General features: G+C 32.8%; 1 protein-coding gene across 6 annotated transcripts in view; it reads left to right on the top strand.

Moving 5' to 3' along the window:
- Positions 1–20539, top strand: part of Lrba (LPS responsive beige-like anchor protein) — a 607623-nt gene that overhangs the window by 211737 nt on the left and 375347 nt on the right. For all 6 annotated transcript variants that reach the window (XM_048813495.1, XM_048813494.1, XM_048813493.1 and 3 more), the window contains one exon: positions 19526–19692. In XM_048813495.1, coding sequence (XP_048669452.1) covers positions 19526–19692 — 167 coding nt within the window. The remainder of the gene's footprint in view (positions 1–19525; positions 19693–20539) is intronic.

Genomic DNA, 20539 nt, shown 5'->3' with positions numbered 1-20539 from the left:
GTAAGCTCCAAGAAGCAGTCCCCGCGGGCTCAGTTCCGGGAGCCTGAATTCAGCTGCTTAGTGCTTGGTGTATGCTCTGATAGGAGCAGGGTCCAAGAAGCAGCCTCCGCAGGCTCCGCGGGACGGTTCTGGGAGCCGGAACTCGGCCGCCCCGCGCTCGGTGTTCGCTCCGATAAGCTCAGGTTCTAAGAAGCACCCAGGCGCTGAACCCTAGCAATCTGTCTGCAAGCCGCAGGCGAATTGCAGCCTGAAATTACCTGATCTATGGCTGAATGAGCTGCGGTCAGTCGAAAACAGGGAAGGTGACGTCAGTTTACCAACATGGTGGCTGCTGGCCTCCTCTGTGGTCTGACCGGTGTGGAGAACCGAGATGGACTGCTTCCTTCCCCCGTCTCGAACCCAGAATTCAGCCCTGAGTACGGTGCTTGTGCGGCTGGCAGAAACTGCAGCGCTGTAACCCTGCGTCTCTATCCCAGCGCGCGCTGCAGACTCTAGCCGCGGGGCGATTTGCTGAATAAGCAGTTACCCTCCGTTCGACAAACCTCTCGCGTTTCAGTCCTTGTAGCCGATCTTCGTGCGATGGAAATCCTTCCTCCAGGTTCCGGAGCACCCCACTATTGCTGGAAATTCCTAACAAGATATCCTTTAGCCGTCCTGACTTGTCATACTCCCACACAGTGAAGCAGCACACGGTGGTAATTCACTTCCCTCGCCGCCATCCTTGTTTGTTTTTTTCTTACTGATATTGTAGATGCTTCTGGTATATTGGGGAATCAGTTCTATGTTTTATGATACAAATGGTTTTACCATTTTTCTTTGTTGTTGTTGTCTATTTGTTGAGTTGTGGTAGCTGCCACTTTTGTTGTCCTGCAAAATTTTTGAAAGAATGTTTTTGTTGATATATATATATATATATATATATATATATATGTATTTTCTTTTATCGTGTCTGCATTTTTGGTTGGCAGTTCAAAGGGTCTTCTACAAACATATAAACATATGTTTCTTCTAGTATTCTATAGTTTTATTATTTTACATTTAAATATTTTATTTATTTGGAATTATTTTATGTTTTATTATGAATCCAGCTTATGTTATGTTTGCCTAGTTTTCCCTAAGAAAACTACTATATAGTTCCAACTTTTCTGATTTGAGGTGCTGCTGTTATCATATTCTGTATACCTCTATGTTTTGGACTCTGTTTCTAAATGTTTGATTTTTTTCTCATTAGTCTTTCTATGATTTCATGTACTAATGTCAAAATCTGTTTCAATTTTTGGATGTTATGATGTGTTTTAATACTAGTTGAACCGTGTTTCTCTTCTCCCTCATTGCCCTTTTAAATTTTATTCAGAACAACAGTGGCTAATCTTATTTTTCTAATTTTAGATCCAGCTTGTTGGGTCAAAAGAGACTTTTCATTTGATTCTTTGGGGCTTTTCCGGTGTACAGTCATATTATCTAAGTTACTGACAATTTTACCTCCTCCTTTCCAACTTTTATTCTTCTAATTGCCTTTTGTTGCCTAATTGAATTGGTTTTAATCAGCAGTAAAATGTTTAAAAAATAGTGGTGTCTTTTTTGTTTGTTTGTTATTTTAGTGAAGATGCATTATTGTTTCCCTACAGAGTATCATGTAACCTTTGAGTTGACTTTATCATTTTTGTAAATTTTACTTCTGCTTTATGGAGTTCTGTTTTTTTTTCCCCCCATGAAGACTGTTATTTAATTTTGTCATCCTTAAATGGAACAGTAGAGATGATGGTATAGTTTTTTTCTGTGTTAGATATGTCAGTATTAGGCTAGTATGTTTCAATCATAATTTATTGCACTACCAGATTCTATTTACTAAGGCTTTTTTTGTTATTTCTGTGTTTTATTTATAACTTAAGTTGCATTGTGATCATTTTTAATTTTCCATGCTATGTTAGACATTTAACAGGTTTTGATATTAGTATTATTATTGCCTCATGGAAAAAATTACGAAATTTGTGTTTCTTTTATTCTCAAGAACAAGGTAGGTAGCATTGGAGTATCTCCTTTTAAAGATTTGGTGGGATTCCATTTTGATATAATGAGTATTGTGCACACTTTATCTCCAGTTTTATATTTCCAAAAATTATGTATATGTGTACCTATATTCACTTTACCTATGACTTAAATTCATCATTTTCCTTTCTAAACTTTTTATTAGTTTTATTAAGAAGCAAAGTTGTACGTCACTGGGAAACAAACTCTTTATTCTGGTTGGCTACAGGCTATGTTAAAAGTCTCTGAAGGTTTTAATATTATTTATGAAAGCAAGGTTTGGGGAAATAATTCAAAGTGTCTAATCTCCCTTCATTTTTGTGTTTTTAAATTTCTGTGAAATTTTCATTTATGCAGTGTCTGATATGTCACTTCATGTGAGTTTGTCTTGTTTTTCTGTATTGTTATGGTTTGGATATGAGGTGTCCCCCAAAAGCTCATTTGTGAGACAATGCAAGAAGTTTCAGAGGAGAAATAATTGGGTTGTGAGAGTCTAAACCCAATCAGTGATAGGGTTTAACAGTGATTAAATAGTGATAGGGATTAACAGTGAAGTGGTGAAGTGGTGGAGTGTGGGTGGAGGAGGTGGGAATTGGGGCCTGGCTCTGGGGAGTAGAAATTCTGTCTCTGCTTCCTCTTCACTTTGTGAGCTGCCTCCCTCTGCCACACTCCTCCGCCATGATATTCTTTCTGCCTGACCTCACGCCCCAAGGAATAGAGCCAGCCTTCTATGGACTAAGACTTCTGAAACCATATGCTCTCTAATAAACTTTTCCTTCCCTTAAATTGTTCAGGTCAAGTCTTTTAGTTACAGCAGTGAAAAAGCTGACTAAAAACATTCATGTAACCAATAATATTGCAATTGTTATATTACTCTGCCACAATAAGCCATTTTTATAATAGATACATAGATTATATATAAGTGATAATTGTTTTATAATTATATTTATATGCTTTATAATTAGTTACAAATTTATATAATCATGTATAATTGATATAGAATTACATGATTCTATATAATTTAATGATTTAATATTTATGTATTAAGCCAGTATTGAAATCTTTTTCTGTGAATGTGACTTCATTCAGGAAAGAGCAGTTTTATCATTATCATTGGTGAAATAAATCAAGTGAATATACTAATTTTCATGGTTTAGTTCATGTCATTTTTAACTTGATATTCTAATAATCCAATGCTTATCAATTTATTAAAAGTTCAACTCTTTCACTTTAAACTATCTTCCAAAATATAAATTCACTTATTTTTGCAATAGTGCTTGGACTTAATTTGGAATCGAAATGGTTATAGTTGTGAAGAAGCATAAATGTATTATGAACTACTGCTAATATCTATAATTCATGTAGCTCCAAATCTATTTTTATTTAGATTATTATGTAAATAAAAATTTTTAAAAATGGAACTCAAATACCTCTTATAAAGTTGACTTGAAAAAATTTCATTTAATTCACCAGGGAGAAGGAAAGAAGAAAGAAATATCAATAAAACATTGTATAATATAAAATAAGAACTTTCTTTAATCCTCCGCCCATCATGCATCACATAATTAACCTTTTAGACACTTTTTACAAACATACCTGTATATTTGTGTCCGTAGATATTTTTCTGTGTGTATATATTTCATATATATTAACAAAAATGAGCGTATATTATGTAAAATGTTATGTGCCTTATATTTTGAGTTAATGGATATTATCATTTACTTGTTTTGGCCTAGAAACTCTTTTTGCGAATCTGACCTTGAGAAATTTACACAAATATAACCAAAACATTTTACACGTGGTTTTCAGATGTTTGTAAATGCTTGCTTGAGAGTTTGTGTGCATCACTTCTCTTAGTGCATGTAGGTGGGGAAGTGGTTAAAGATTGACCTTTTCTCACTGCCATTTCATTTGTTATGGATATTACGTTTTTAGATGCTCTGTTGTCTTATTCTTCTTGGATACCTTATGAGAGAGTTACTTGTAATCATTAGAATGTTCTGAAATTATTGGTATTAGACTCCTGTTTTTAACAGAATCTGCTTATTATTTTAATTTTGACACCTAGTATAGGCTTGGGTCATAGGAAGCCCTCAATAAAGAATAGCTGAGTGAATGCTAGTATCAACAATGGAAGGTTCAATTTTGGGTTAATAAAGGATTCCTTATTCATCTAACATAAATTTGAGGGCTCAGTTTTTTCATGCGAGATCTTGATTTTTTAATAGCAAGAAAATATTTTGTTCAATGTTACTTCTGTTTACATCCTTGTAGGGGCAGAAAATAATAAGAGCAGATATCCTCACTTCTGTTTTTCTTAATGAGACTTTAATGATATATAAGACAGAGAATTTAAATCTCTGTGAAAATTGTTTCCTGAACTTTTAATTTGATAGCTGGAATATTGTCCTCATATAATTCTTAGATTTTCCAGTGATTAAGCATTGCTTTTTGATAGGATGAGAAAAATCTCTATCTTCCAATCTGCTTTTTTTTTTTTTGTTCATCCGTTCTTTCTTTAGTAGCTTTTATTTTTATGGGACAAAAGAGCATTAATTTAAAATAATTACACGTAAGTTGTAAAATTGTTATTGCAATCTGTTGTGTATGATAGAAAACAAACATTTGGGTTTATAACAGCTGGGATTCATTCCTGGTCTGCCACTGTGTGGTGTTGGACAGGCTGCTTCACTTATTTATTGTAGTGTGAGGGTCCTTAAAGATCACTAGTCTAGCTCCCATCTGAAGCTTATTTCTAGTCAGAAACGTGGTTAAATAGCAGTATCAGTTATTATAGTCTCATTTATGTAATTACCTTATACTTACCTTTCATATACATCTGTGGATAATATGGCTAGACCTTAATTGCATGTTCTTTTGTTTACTTTTTTCTACTGACCTTACATGCTTCTTCCTATGTTGGATGGGAAATGGTAGAGTGCAAAATAAGTCTAGGTTAACATTAGTTGAATTGGGCTGGGGTTTTGACTCAGAGCAGAGTGCTTGCCTAGCATGTGTGAGGCGCCAGGTTCAAGCCCCAGCACCGCATAACAAAAAATAAATGAGGGGCTGGGGATGTGGCTCAAGTAGTAGCTTGCTCACCTGCATGCGCAGGGCGCTGGGTTCGATCCTCAGCACCCACATAAAAATAAAATAAAGATGTTGTGTCCACCAAAAACTAAAAAATAAATATTAAAAACTCTCTCTTTCTCTCTCTCTCTCTCAAAAAAATAAATGAATAAATAGAGACATCTATCCATCTACAACTATAAAAAATAAATTAGTTGAATGACAAAGTTGTTTTCTTCCTTTGTCCAGGTCATTCCTTAAATATTTCCTTTTAATACACTGAATATACAATTTTATCTTTTATTTAGTGGTTAAAATTCAGTGCAAATGAAATCTTACAATACTGTGTTCTTTTATTAACTTTTAAAGGAAACTTGTAATCCAGAAAATGTGCAAAGTATTTTTAAATGAACCTTTATTTATGTTTTTCTAGATTTCTTTACTTCTTCATCTTTCTCCCAGTTTTTGTTTTCTTCTTTTTCGTTTTTCCCTCATACTTTTTTTGTCTCTAGCTACCTGTCTCATCCTGAAAATGGTCAGAGAGCGTTAGTCAAAGTCAAGGGTAATTTTTTATAAGCTCAGTGTGATATTCTTTTTCTATGGTGGCGCTCTGTTGATGATTAATGCACCCTTTTGTCTTCTCACATTCATTTCTTGGTGTATATTTTGCACTGAACACATTTGGAGAAAAGGTGGTTGCTTAATAGACTTTGAGTCTGTATAGCCTCGTAGGAAAATATTAGAATAGCAATCTTTTCCCAGCTTTTGTATCTTCTGAGCTTGTGGTTTTGTATAATTTTCCAAGTATTCGGCCGAAATAGTGAAACATTACCAACATTATTTGCTTATATATATTTGCACATATATATTTTTAAATTGTATCTTTTTGGCTATTGTTTTCTTTACCTTAGATACCAATGTTATTGATAAATAACCATAAAAGGGATAAAATACTAGCATAACTAACTAGATGAGTGTTCTTCTCATTTTTAATGTTCAGATCTCACTACAGTTTGAACATCCAGTCACTGGGGCAACATGTTATGCTGGCATAGTTTATCATAGCATGGATTTTCTACTCAGATAACTTTGTGCTCTAGCCTGAACTCTTTCATTTACTATTATAAGCTAAGATCCCATTGCCTCATCTTTAAATCAGGATAATAATGATGCTTACCTGTAGCTTTCTTTTGAGGAATAAATGGGATTTGATAAATGTAATATTCTCTTTACTGTATGTCCATATTAAGTGGTTAACAATGGGACTATTTTTTATATTCTAGATTATCTCTGCAAATATCCAGATAATGCTTATGTGACCTACAGCCAATCTGAGATTCTTATCTCTGCCGTAGACTTCTATTAAGATATTGTTTAATAGAATAGTGACAGCAGTCTGGAGAATACATCTTTCTGTTAATATGAGTAGCCTTTCAAGGCAATAGCTGTTTTCCATTTTTTTTTTAAATTTATATCATCTGAATCAAAGCATGTATTTGGCCTTTCCTCTTTTTTCTTTTGAATGTCTAACAATGATAGAAAGACATCCCGAAGCAGAAAAGGATTGGAAAACTTAGTACTGGGCGTTGTATCTGCTAGAATTTATGCACTACACTCCTGCACAGAAGGTTTTTCTCTTGACCCTTGCACTTGTCTGCCTAGCCCTTTTCCCACACTTCAGGCAGTAGTTCCCGTCCCCAACAGTAAGAGTTCTCTTGACTGTATTTTTTTTCTGGAATTTAGGCCCACCTATTTCCAGTCCTAGAGAGGGTTCTTTCATAGTCCTCAGTTAACCTTTTCTTCTACCTCAGGTTGATTGACTGTGGCACAGCACCATCAAACTTCCTCTAGGGAAGTACCCACCCTGATTTCATATGTCTTGGCTTCCATGGACCAGAACTGTGCAATCATATTTCTTAATTCACTTCCAAAGTCAAGTGTATTTAGTCTGTATTGTATTCTTTTAAAAGGTTCTTCCAGGTTATATTTTAACTTGTCTCACTTTCTACTGTAGGTTTTTGAAAATGATCAGATTAAAAGATGGGCCCACAGCATTTTCTACTCTCAATCTTCTAAGGTTAATATTTGAATAGATAATTTACATACCTGTAACAGGGCACATATAAATACACACATATAAAAAAATTGTAATAACTTTTAGAAATCTTTATGAAACTAAGGGAGCTATCATTGCTAGGGGAAAAGAAGACTATTAAAAGTGAACTGATGAGTCTTTGTTTGAAAATTGTTTGTTTCTCTGTCTTCAAAAGAACAGCTGTGTTTCTGGGCCCTCCATTAAAGTAGTGTAGGTAAAATTGACCTCATGACTATTGGCATTGTTGATCACACCAAACCCAAACTTAAGAAATATTTTATCTTCTCAATATATTCTAATAATGGAAAATATACACTTTATAGAAAACCAGATCTCTTAATGCCATTGACAGTCTCTTTCAAGAGAAGATTGGAATATATTCATTAATATGTCAAGCCTATATTTAAGGTTTTATTTTATGATATCTTTTGATTATTTTAACTTTATCAGATCTTGTATTATTGTAGAAAATGCCTTTTTTAATTCTTTTTTTAATATTTATTTTTTAGTTGGACACAATATCTTTATTTATTTTTATGTGGTGCTGCGAATCGAACCAGGGCCTAGCACATGCTAGGCAAGCGCTCTACCACTGAGCCACAACCCCAGCCCTAGAAAATGCCTTTTTAAGTTAATTTTAAATTAAAATAGATAAGAAACTAAGCTAATTGAAAATCTACATAGGGCATTTTCATGCAATACTTGTATATTATTTAGAATTTGCATATACTCTTTTTTTAATCTTTATTATTTATTTATTTATTTTTATGTGGTGCTGAGAATTGAACCCAAAGCCTCATGCATGCGAGGCAAGCGGTGTGCCACTAAGCCACAACCCCAGCCCCACATCAGCTACTCTTAAAAAAGAAAAAAAAAACTTTATGTATTTATTTAGCTTTATGTGGTACTGAGGATCAAATCCAGTGCCTTACAATGTTAGACAAGCACTGTACCACAGAGCCATAACCCCAGCCCTTGACTGCTCTTTTTTATGGTTTATTAATACAAAATTAAGATCAAACATTTTTACATGAAGCATTTTGTTCTAAAGCAAGTATTTTATCATACAAAGTAAAATGGTTGTACTTTATTTGATAAAAATGGTTTCTAATTCCTTGCCTTTCATACTAGTGCTACTAGAGTATGGTCTGTTGAGCATACTAGTTGTTCGTATTCCTCCAAGTCAGTACAGAAATTGAGTATTGCTTTATAGGTTTGGTATCTAGCAAAGTCAAATTTTTCAAAAAGCATTAGTCCTCAGTGTATTTTTAAAAAGAATTTAAAACTAGTCCTCCTCTACAGATGGTTTGAGAAATACCACCTTAAAGCCAGTTAGTATTCAGATGTATTGTTCTAAAATGTTCTGTTAGTAATACATTTGAATAATTATGAAAGTTATTGTAGTCTAACAATAGCTAAGAAATGCAAATTTAATTAATATTTTATATGTTATATGACATATAAACCTTTGAGGAGTAATTTTGTAATAAAAATGGCCAACAATACATAGATTTGCAAGGAAAATATAAATGTGCCAGGAGGGCTGTGTCAATTGCATGTCTTAGTCTGTCATTCCTACCTTTTCTTTTAAAAACTTATTTACCTGGGCTTTTTTTTTTTTTTTTTTTGGTTAATTTTGCTATATGTATTTTTTCTGTCCTATATGAGTTCTTCATTCTTGGTGAGCAGTTGCTTGGCCTTCAAATTCCTCTGTGAAATTTGTCCTAATTTTGAATAGTTTCATCTTTCTCACTCCTCCCAGACACACTGCATATATTGACTCTCCGAATAGTTATTTCATATTGTGATTATTTTTATCTTATATTGTAATTATTTTGCTCAAGTACCTGAGATTCTAGTATGAAAAAGACTTTTGCTGTGTGTTCTGATAACATAATGATTAAACCAATAATATGTGTGAGGTGTAACTAGTCTATCTAGGCAACATTCTAATTAGTTCATGTCTATTCTTATTTGATCCTCCTGGAAATCTTACTGTGATACTTTCTCTCTCTCTCTCTCTCTCTCTCTCTCTCTCTCTCTCTCTCTCTCTCTCTCTCTCTTTTTATTTTTAAATGAGGAAACTAAAGCACAGGGTTTTCAATAACTTGCCCAAGCAAGAATGTGTCAGTCAACATTAAAATTTAAGTTATCTTGCTCTAGATTTTGTGCTCTTAATTACAATGTTAATCATACTTTTTTATAAGATTGGATTAATCATTTTTACTTAGTTTTATGTATATTCTTTAGCTACTTTTACTTTTCAATATAAATTTATATATTTGTAGTAGTAAATACATTTAATCATTTAAGTAAGAGACCTTAGAAGTTTAAATAAGAAACATACAATCTTATGATCTTTTAAAAATTATTTGGTTTCTACCCATTATATTGTTTAAATTCCATGTTAATTTTATTCAACACAGATACTAACCACAGTTTGTTTACCATACCAGATGTGTGATATATGCATGTACATTAAAGGATTTGGGTTGTCTTTAGGTATTTATTTAGGTATCTATTTAGGTATTTACCCAAGAATTTTGTGGTTTTATCATTAATAAGTTCTTGAGTAAAGTAATGAAATAAGAAAAACATATGTGTATATTTGACCCATAGCTGCCTTCTTTGTGTTGACTTGATTTTATAAATATTATATAAAGCATTTTCAAACTAGTTTTTATTATCAAAAGGCTAAAGTAAAAGATTAGAACCTATATTAATCTTCAAATCACTTAAAAATATTGAGGACTGCAGTTTGTAGAGATAAGAACCCAACACATTGCATCCAGTCCATTAAAACAAGAAGGAATGGAAGAGATACTTTGATAAGTGTTCTGCCTGTTTTAACCTTGAATGCTATTATGGGGTGGCTGGGGAGGGGGATGGTGCTCTATCTGTTTCATTGGCTTAGGCTTTTTCATGCTGAGAGAAATCAATACTTTGAGGCATTGCATGACAGAGAAATCACTTCAGAATTAAAGGTGGCTGTCACACATTGTCATTGGTTGACTTTTGTTTGCTGTTGAGGTTTTTAAGCTTTCATTTTTCTAAGTCTTTTTCAGGAGTCTATCTGAGGTTTCTGTAGACAACTCTCCCCCCACCCCCCATCTATGGATCAGATTTTATGTCTGAGTTAAGAGATCAAGTACAAAGACCTCCAAAAGTGAAATATTGAGAAGCTTCTTTATTTGTTGTCCCCTAGCTGATCTCCTTTTAAAATGCTTTCCCATGAGACAGGAATTTATAGTGGAAGTGATTTTTAAACAAATTGAGAAGTAAAATAGTACATTTAAAAGTTTAGCAGAAGCAATGTTTAGTTAACTAAAATTCAGTGCACCTTGTAGCTACATAAAATAAAGAAGGTAAAACTGTGTGTCCTAATATGGAAAGATGTAGAGTTTGATTCTATTTATGTAGAAATGGCATCTTACTGTAAACAGTCACTAAATTTATAGAAAACCATTGACCAAATAGGAGGAGATAGAAGAGAGAACTTTTGTTTTATTTCATATATCATTACTCTGATTTGCTTTTAAAAGCAAGCATATGCTTTTTAAATTTTTTTTATTAGTTGCTCAAAACATTACAATGATCTTGAGATATCATACATTTGATTCAAATGGGGTAGAAGATTTAAGCACAAAACTTGTGAAAGCAACATACTTAAATTGTTTAATATATTACTAAATTAGGAGAACATCTTCTATAATATTTTTGAGTTTTTTATCCTGGAAAATTTCAAATGTAATGTATTTTTATTTTATTAATAATATGCAAATTAGTGAAAATGTGCTTTATAGCCTGTTTCTCATAAAACATATTGTCCTGGAAACGTAACTTTAGAAACATTGTCTCAGCATTAATTTACCACTTTCTCTTGACTGAAAGGAGAGCTTGTAAGAAGCCCTCTGCCTTTCCAGTCACAGCCCTTTTCTGCCCCAGTAAAGTACCTTCTGTTCTAATTTTATGGAATGACTTGCTTTGTTTCCATCAACACCGTTTCTTTTAGTACTATCATTTCTTTACCAGGTTTTGCCTTTTATTTAAGTGGAGTCATAAAGTATGTCTTTTGTTCTGCCACTTTTAGTTAAACATTGTTTTTGTGAAATTCTTAATATTCTCTGTCATTTTCATTGCTGAATAATATTCCATCGTGAGTAGACCATTAGTTTTTCATAATCTTTTTATTGTTTGATGTGCAATTGGGTTGATTTCAATATTTAGCTACTATAAATAGTGCTGCTTTGAACATTTTACATATCGTTTTGTGTACATATTCTTGCATTTCTGTAGGGTAGAATTAATTGATTGCATTGAATTAATCAGTTCACATTTCCCATTTTAATACATATTGTCCCATTGTCTTACAAAAGTGTGTGCCACTGCCAGCGTTAATGTATTGCTGTTCCCATTACTTCACTTTCTGGTTAACAGTTGATTAGTGGTTTTCATTTTGGCATTCTGGTACTTCTGTTTTTATTTTGGATGTTTTTAAACAAATGAAGCTGTTCATCTTTTCTATTGCTTGTTATAAATTATCCACTTTTTAGTTTTGTGAAGTACTTCTTTTCTTAATGAGTTTCTTATTGGATATTTTTCTTTTCCTATTGTTATGGAGATCATATTTACCTATTTGGCATATGAACTTATTTTTTTTTACATGAGTATTTTAACTACTTCTGGGTGTGCTTTGTTTTTTCATTTTTTAAAAATGTCTTAAAATTTTACCATCGTTTACATATGATGAAGTGTTCTCATTTTTATTATATTGTTTGTTGAGTTGTAACAAAGTATATGCCTGTGTAACCACCACAATGATGACAGAAAATTTTTGCCATCCTAGATCAATATTCACTTATGATCCACTGTGGTCAATTCTTCTCCATATACTCATATTCACTACTACTGATTTTATTTCTATTTTTCCATATTGTTTGCCTGTTGTACAGTTTCATAGGCATGGTTTCATAAAATAGGTATTCTAGTGTCTGGATTCTTCTGGTCAGAATAAAGGTTTTTATATTTTTCATATGGTTGTATATATTACTAGTTCGTTTCTTTTATTGATGAGTAGTGTTACTTTATTTAGCCATTCATTTAAAGACAGTCATGGTTGTTTCCAGTGTTTGATGCTTAAGAGCACTTGGAGCATTTTCATATGAGTTATTTTGATGGAAATATCAGTACAGCATGTGTTTCAGCTGGTGAACTGTTTCCTTCTTTTTGTGGTACTAGGGATCAAACCCTGGGCCTCCTGAATGCGAGGCAAGTGCTCTACTACTACTCCCTCCCCAACCCTCCCAGACTATTTTCTAAAGTAGTTGTAGACTTTAAGCGCCAACCAGCAAGGCAGGTATGAGAGTTTCAGTTGTTCCATAACTTTGTCAATACTTTTAATGGATATCATGTGTAGTAATTACTTATTGTGATTTTTATGTGCAATTCTCTATGATTTTTCTTATGCTGATTAGCTATTTGTGACTCTTTTGTGAAATGTTTGTTCAAATCCTTTGCATCTCATTTGAGTTGTCTTTTTAATTGTGAGAGTTCTTTATATATCTTATAGAGATGTCATTTGTCAGCTATAAATATATGATGCGTATTTTTATTTCTCATTTTGTGAATTACCTTCATTTTATAAATGGTCTTGCAAAAGTAGGTGTTATACATTGCCGCAGTCTGGCTGTGCACAATCAGGAGCCACTTGTCAAAAGAAACTAACTTTCACACACGCCAAACAAAACAGCTCCTCAGCCTCAACTGCCACCACCGGCTTTCCACAAGCCTCTCTCTCCCACACAAGCTTCTCTCCACCTCCCCCAATCCTCCTGCTCTTGAGGCCGATTGGCTGGGTCACGTGGGCGGAGCCAAAAAAGTCCCCCAATGAGCAGCTCCGTGGTCTGAAAGGGCAGGGAAACAGCCCAATGAGCATCACCGCAGAGGAGCCAATCAGCTAGATGTTGCTGGGGCCGAGGAGCCAATCAGCTAGATGTTGCTGGGGCCGCTGTGAGCCAATCATCAGCCGGCAGCTGGAAGTTTGCTGGCAGCTGGAAGTTTGCTGGGGCTCCTTCGGCTGTGGCTCTCAACAATACATTTTGATAAAATCTAATTTATCACATTTTTTTAATGCTTGTGATTTTCTTTTATGATTTACTTTTTACTATTCTGTGTAAGAATACTGCCTATCCCACAGTCATCACTAATTTCTCTGTTTTTTTTTCTGAAGTGCTATAGTTTTAACTTTTGTATCTTGTCTTATGGTATGAAATGGAAGTCATGAGAAAGCACACATACTCCTGTTGTCCCCTAAGATTAATTATGTTTTCATAGATGTCCTTCAAAACATTAGGTAGGTTGAAAAGTGTGTTTACCATGAAAGACTGTTAAATGATTCAAAATGCTATTGTTAAAAAAATTTCATTATAATGCTACATTTTCTCCTTTTTGCTGTTATATGCTCTCTATACTTTATGATTTTCAAATACTCAATCAAGCTCTACTTCATCACGATGTATAATTTCATTTAATATTTTTAGTCCAGGGAATGCTCAACCACTGATCACATCTCCAAGCCTTTTTATTTTTTATTTCGAGACAGAGCATCACTTAGTTGCTCAGTGCCTTTCTCAGTTGCCGAGGCTGGCCTTGAACTTGAGATCTGCCTCAGCCTTTCCAATCTCTGGGATTAAAAGAGTGTGCCACTGTGCCTCTCCGTTACACTGGCTTTTAATTTTCTGTTCTTGGAATGAAAAATGTGTTGTAGTGTATATGTTAGTTTATAGCATCTGAAAGACTTAACAATTGATGTTATGTTTCCCTTAAATGTAGTAGGAGTCACCAGCATAGCCTTCTCGTCCTGAAATTTCCTCATAATAAGGAATTTAGTTGAATTCAGTTTCTGTACTTGATGAAGGTCTATTCACATATTCAGTTTCTTCTTGATAGTCGGTTTTGGTGTTTTGTGTCTTTCAAGGATTTTGTCAATTTCATCTACATTATTGAATTAACTAGCATAGCATTGTAATATTTCTGTATTACCTTTTATATCTATTGGACATTTTCTTAGTATCTTTTAATGTCTGTAGGATATATATTGAAATGTCTCATCTTTCCATTTATGATATTGATAAATTATATGTCTCTCTTTGTTCTTGAATATTTTGGGTAGATATTTGTTCATGTTATCAAAGAACCAGCTGATTGTTTTTAAATTAATTTTTATATTTAATTATATAATTTTCTCTTCATTTTCGACTTTTTTTTTTACAGGTGTTGAGGTCATTGATTTTACTTATTCTTTATTTTTCCCCTTTTTTTATCAGTTCATTGTAATTATACATAATGGTGGGATTCATTGAGGGTGTTGGTTTTAGATAGAAGTTTGGATATTGATTTCAGCATTTTATCTTTTCTAATATAATATTTAAAGCTATATGTTTTCCTTTGAATCCTTTCTAGCTGATTCTATGATTTCCCCCCCCCTAATTGTCATTGTTATTCTTTGATTTATCAGTTATTTGGAAATAAATTTCTTAATTTCTAATTATTTAAAAAATTTACTTATTTTTTATCATCTAAATTCAAGCAAAGAGTTAAAAGATCTCTGTATTTCTAGATCTTTTTTCTCTGCATAGCCTCCTCACCTCTAGTAGTTTGTCCTTCCAATTCTAGCCATCACTTTCTCATCAGACCTTTTTAAAAAGAAAAAAACTTATTTCCTTGTTCTTATGAGAAGTCTGGAGGATAGTTGAGAAGTAGTGTATAATTTGACTGTATCTGGAATAGGCAGGTGTGCAGAAAGGTAATGAACCACATTGTGGAATTATAGGTCACCAGTTCTAGCTAATAAAATTTTGTCCTAGTTTTTTGGTCAAATATTTGTGATAGTCATGCAGTTTTTGTGAGGGCGTGGTGGGAATGGAGCATATAGATACATCTGTGCAATACCAAAATAATTTCTTCTAGAGACAGAAAACTTTCTGGGATAGTTCAGAGAAGTTCAGTTAGATTATTTCTAGAGTTGAATTGTGAACTAATAGAGGTCTGTGTAAGAGCCATGCTGAGGGAATAAGAGGTTTTGCTAAGATGGAATGAATTGGATGTGAATGGAGGATAATTGAGATGCCACAGATGACAGTAAATACAAGAACTTTCTCACTCAAGTATAATAGCACATTTGAGATGAAGGTCGCCTCTTCAAGTTTGCACATTTTTAATATTACATGCTTATCAGACAAGTGGAAATTATTCTGCAGATAGAAATATGAGCTTATATTTTTAAAAACAACTGGATCAGATATGAAAATTTGAAAGCTTGACCTAAATTGATGATAGTAGATAAAGTGGGAATGGATGATATTATTGTGGAACATTTTATCAAAGGCTTGGAAAAATACCAGCATTTCATAATAGAGAATAATAAAGGATAAAGCTTGTCCCCCAAGAGGGGTGGTAGGTTGATGACAGAAACAAAGAAGAGTGTTACTTAATTTTAAGATCACTCCTCTCTGCACTTTTCATTGGAAGGACAAATAGCAAAGTTAGATAGAACTATATGATCTGGATGAATACATTTAAAGAAACTATTGTCTCTGTTTCTTCATTTCCATTTAAGTATTTAGTAAAGACACTTGAATTACAATGGCCATTCCAAATTGCTTTCATCTTCACTTATTCTTTATCTTTTTGCTGTAACTGAATTTCTTCTAAGAAGGAAGTTTATTTAATCTTTTATTTACTTTGTTAATTCTACAGTAATAAATCTTAGGGTTTTTTTAGCAAAAAAAAAATTGAATTGTTAGTTCTCAAGGTGCTTATTTCTTTTCTTTTTCTTTTTTTAGATTTAGATATTTTTGTAGTCATATTGTAATGTTCTATTACCTGGTTTATATGATGCATGAAATAGGAAAATAGAGAAGTTAATGTAAAGTAAGAAATCCTGCCTAAAATAAAGTTGAATGAATGGTTTAAATCTGACCCTTTAATTCATATGCTTTTTATGCCATTATTTTATATAGCAGTTTTTTGTAGTGTCTCATAGGGTACCTTTGTTCAACCTTCAAACACAAAGTGCATACACGAATGTGTCCCATTGCTAAGTAATATACATTTGGTCTTAAAACAAATATTCCTCATTTGTAGTTGACATTGAATGATATGTTATGTGTAGAATTTATTATCGGTTTTTAATAAGAGCATCTTCAAATTACATTATAAATATTTTTTTTTTTGAAATAGATACAAGTTCATTATATCTTTAAGAAACATTCTTGTTTGGTTTCATTTTATCATGTTTTAAGGTCAAATGTGACTCTAATGTTCCACAAAGAGACAGAGATTGATAATCAGGAAAGAATAGTCCTTTAATGTGATTTATATCTATAGATTTTATGTCAGATATGAAAAGTTGCTGTTCAAATTGTAAAGGAGGATCCATTAAAGAACACTTTAAAACCATTTTACTATTTAGCTTACCTTGAGTTCTTGTTTTTGGAATTATGCCTTTTCAAGCAAACTTTAATAGCTTATCAAATGTTTATGAAATATAATTTGATAAAGAAATTAGTCTACCATTAGTAAAACATAGAAATAATACAGTTCAGTGCATTCTCGTTGGGTGATTTTAGTACTGTTCTGTATGTGATGTTTCAGAGGAGTACTGAAATCAATGATTTTCTAAATTCTACCAATAGCTTAAATTTCCTCCTATTAGAAAAAGGTAGAAAAAGACTGATTATGGATGCAGTAGGGCATGTTGAAAGTATAGACATCCTTCTGCCATTCTGCACTATTCCTTTTGGGGTATAGTTAGACTAGAAGTGAGGTAACCTATTGAATGTTTCTTGGCTCTTGCATGAACTTTTGAAAATATCAGATTTGAAATTATATTTCTGTTACAATTAAATAATTCCCTAGTTATCTTTACTTAAATGGTTGTCCCTTTGGATGTTTCTTAAGTATTTTCTTTCTTTTAGTATTTCAAATCATATTTTTGACCAGTTGTGCTCTCCTGTGGTTTATTTACCATGATGCTTACTTTTTAAATATAGATATGATATTTGTACTTAATTAGTGTTAAATTAATCTAGTTCCTATTATTAGACTCATTTACTCCACTTCAATATTTAGGTGAAATAAAATAGTTTTCTTTTACCAGTGTAAATGTTCTGAGGAACTTGTACTCATCTGTGTTCAAGTGCTCTTTCAAAAGTCACCCCAAATTTCTAATTGACAGATTCTTAGAGCTATTCTTATCCCCTCATTTTGCAGATGAGGACATTTAGACCTAAAGAGGTAAATATGGTAGTTGCCTAAGACTGTCAGCACATAGCAGCAAGATGATAGTGCAATCTTGTTTTGGTTTTTCTTCCCAACTGTATAATTGTTTATATGAACAAATAATGATTCTGCATTCCAGAATTTCTTTAATATATTACTTTTTCAACTGTATTTGAGTCAAAATGTATTGCTTTTCCTTTTCCTGAAATTAATTTATGTTTTTTTGGGGGGGCTTGAATTTGTTTTAGAGGTTCCATTTTATTCCCATCCAAGAGTAAATTATCTTCTCAAATTTCTCCATTATTAAATTCATCCTTTGATCCCTGTATTATAGTGCATTGCACAGACTGAGAGATATTTGATTCCTTATGCATGTACATATACACCATATCTTTTGAGTTGCTTTTGGTAGAATGGAAAGAAATCCCAATTCACATAGGCACAAAATAACCAGGAATTTATTGGACCTTATAAAAAATCTAAAACAAAATGTCTCATAGAATATCTACAGGTAGGTTGTTCTTCAGGATTTGATCTAGAAGTTCATGATTCCATCTGAAATAGACTGTTTTCTATTATTCTCATAGTTCTGTTCTCTTTAGATTTGGCTTTATTTTCAGACCAGGTTGCCTCTTGGTACAGAGAGCTTTTAGCACTTCTGGAAGTAATATGCTTCCTTTTACACACTGAAAGGAAGGAGCAAAGTATCCAGCAAAAACCTCAACTTTGCATCACATCACGTACCCTTCCCTGAGCTAGCTTGTCAGTGTAGGTGTGATTATTTTCCTGATTGGTTTAGGATAATCACAGTGTTCTTTGATACTTGGGCCCTGATGGTAGTTGTGTGTGGCAGCAATCTCTTCAAACTGCTAAACAACAGGAAAGGCAGGGAACTACAAAATATATCACATACATAAAATAATATTTCTTCCAACATCAAATTTAGGTTGTCACGGTTTTTTTTTTTTTTTTTTGTGTGTGTGTGTGTGTGTGTGTTTGTGAACTTGAAGTTAAGGTCAGGAGTCTAATAGAGGCTATTAAAGGATCAAATTTATATCAATCTTCATGTTTTCATCTTTTCTTCTTTGAAGCAAGATACTCACTATAGCATCATAAACATGATGCCACAAGTACTTGAATTAAAATTGCAAAGAAATAAACCTTTTGGAAAATAGAAATTACATTCTATCTTCTTATTGCTAATGAATCATACTATTTGGGGGGCAAAAGCGATAACTCAGTACTTTTCAAATTTCAATGTACATATAAATTTCCCAGGGATCTTATTAAAATTCAGATACTGATTTAGTTGGTTTGATATGAGACCTTAGATTCTACATTTTTAATCTCACTGTGATTCCAGTGCTACTAGTCCATTTGTTATAAGTAGAATTTAAAAGATGCAACTACTTCATTTTTTAAATGTATTAGAAACTAGCGTAGTTTGCTACTATAAGGTAATTTTTTTCTTTTCTGGGCCTCTGAGTTGGCCACATAACTTGTCTTCTCACTTCACTTACCTTGTCTCTACAGTTCATTCTCAAAATAACAGCTATAGTGGCCATTTTAATATGTAAATCAGTCTCTTATTCACTGTTTAAAACCTATACCATTAGAATAAAGTCTAAATTCCTCACAGTAATTACATGACATAAATGATGCTGTTCCTGCATACCTCTCCAAACTAATTTCATACCATTATTCTCCTTATTCAGTGTCTCAAGTTTTGCAGCTTCACTTCATGCCATTTGTAATGCTGGGCCCCTGCATTTACTTGACTAACTGCTTCTTATTGTTTAGTTATCTGCTTCAATATTAACAACTTCTGAGTGTATTTTATGCTTGACTTCAGAGAAGTAAATTCTTGTGGGATATTATGTCAAGAAAGCAGATCACTAAATCCTAGACAATTAGAGAATGATAGAAATGTAACTGTAAATTTTTGGTTGCTTTGGTTAATGCTAAACATTATTTTTTGATGCGTTTTTAGTTTTTCTCCCATATTTTTATAGTATGAACAAGTGTTTCTTTTTTTTTTCCTTCCTATCCAAGTCACTTTGTGCGCAGTATTCTGCAGACAAACGAGAAGAAGAGAAAATGTGTGATCATTTGATAAGAGCAGCTAAATATCGAGACCATGTGACAGCAACTCAACTAATCCAGAAAATCATCAACATTCTCACAGACAAGCATGGAGCCTGGGGAAATTCTGCAGTGAGGTAAAGGGACACCTTTCAGGTTTGGCCCCGGGTTTTCCCCAGATGGCCTAGCTTTATGATCAAGGCTGGATGAAGAACAGAGTAATTTTTTATTTTGTATTTTAATATTTACTATGAATTTAAAGCAAAGGGAAATGAGAAAATCAGTATGAGTATAGTTATAAGTCTTCTGAGATATTGTAGTTCCCTCTAAAAGAAGATTTGCTCATATCTGTTTATTCCATTTGGAGTGAATGGTAAAGGTAGCAGTTGACATAAACTATTTTATTAGCTTCACTAATTGAGTTTCTGTAAATATATTATTTTATTTTAATAATCTATTCCTTATTTTGCACTTTAGAGTTTTACCACATAAATTTGAAAACACAATAAAATGTTTTGTTTTCTCAAGTCATGTTGCAAATTGGAGGACTTTGATGATAAAATTTGTTAAATGCTCTTGTAAAATTTTATTCAATATACATATCTTTTTCAGATAACCAAACTGAACTTGCTTTTCTTAATTCTACTTTCTAGGAATAAAAAAAATTAAATTACCTTTTAGGACTAAGAAACTTAGACAAATTGTGAAATTTATTCCCCATGAAATGTTTTATGCTACAAATCATAGAAACATGCTTGGACTCTTTCATGTAATGTTAATGAAAAACATTTTTATATTCTCCCTTTAGAAAAAAATTGTTTTAATGCCTCATTTTTGCATAAATGTATGATCATTTGCTAAGAGCAGCTAAATATTGATACCAGATATTTAGCTTATCTAGAAGAATGAAAAAAAGGAAAAAGAAAAAAATAATAAATTGTGTGTTTTTCAAGTGTAATTTGCTTATACTGTTTTAATCAATGT

Source organism: Marmota marmota, unplaced genomic scaffold, assembly GCF_001458135.2.
Source record: "Marmota marmota marmota unplaced genomic scaffold, marMar, whole genome shotgun sequence".
In the NCBI taxonomy this organism is placed as follows: Eukaryota; Metazoa; Chordata; class Mammalia; order Rodentia; family Sciuridae; genus Marmota; species Marmota marmota.
The sequence above is the reverse complement of the archived record's forward strand: the minus strand, read 5'-3'. Positions and strand labels throughout refer to the sequence as shown.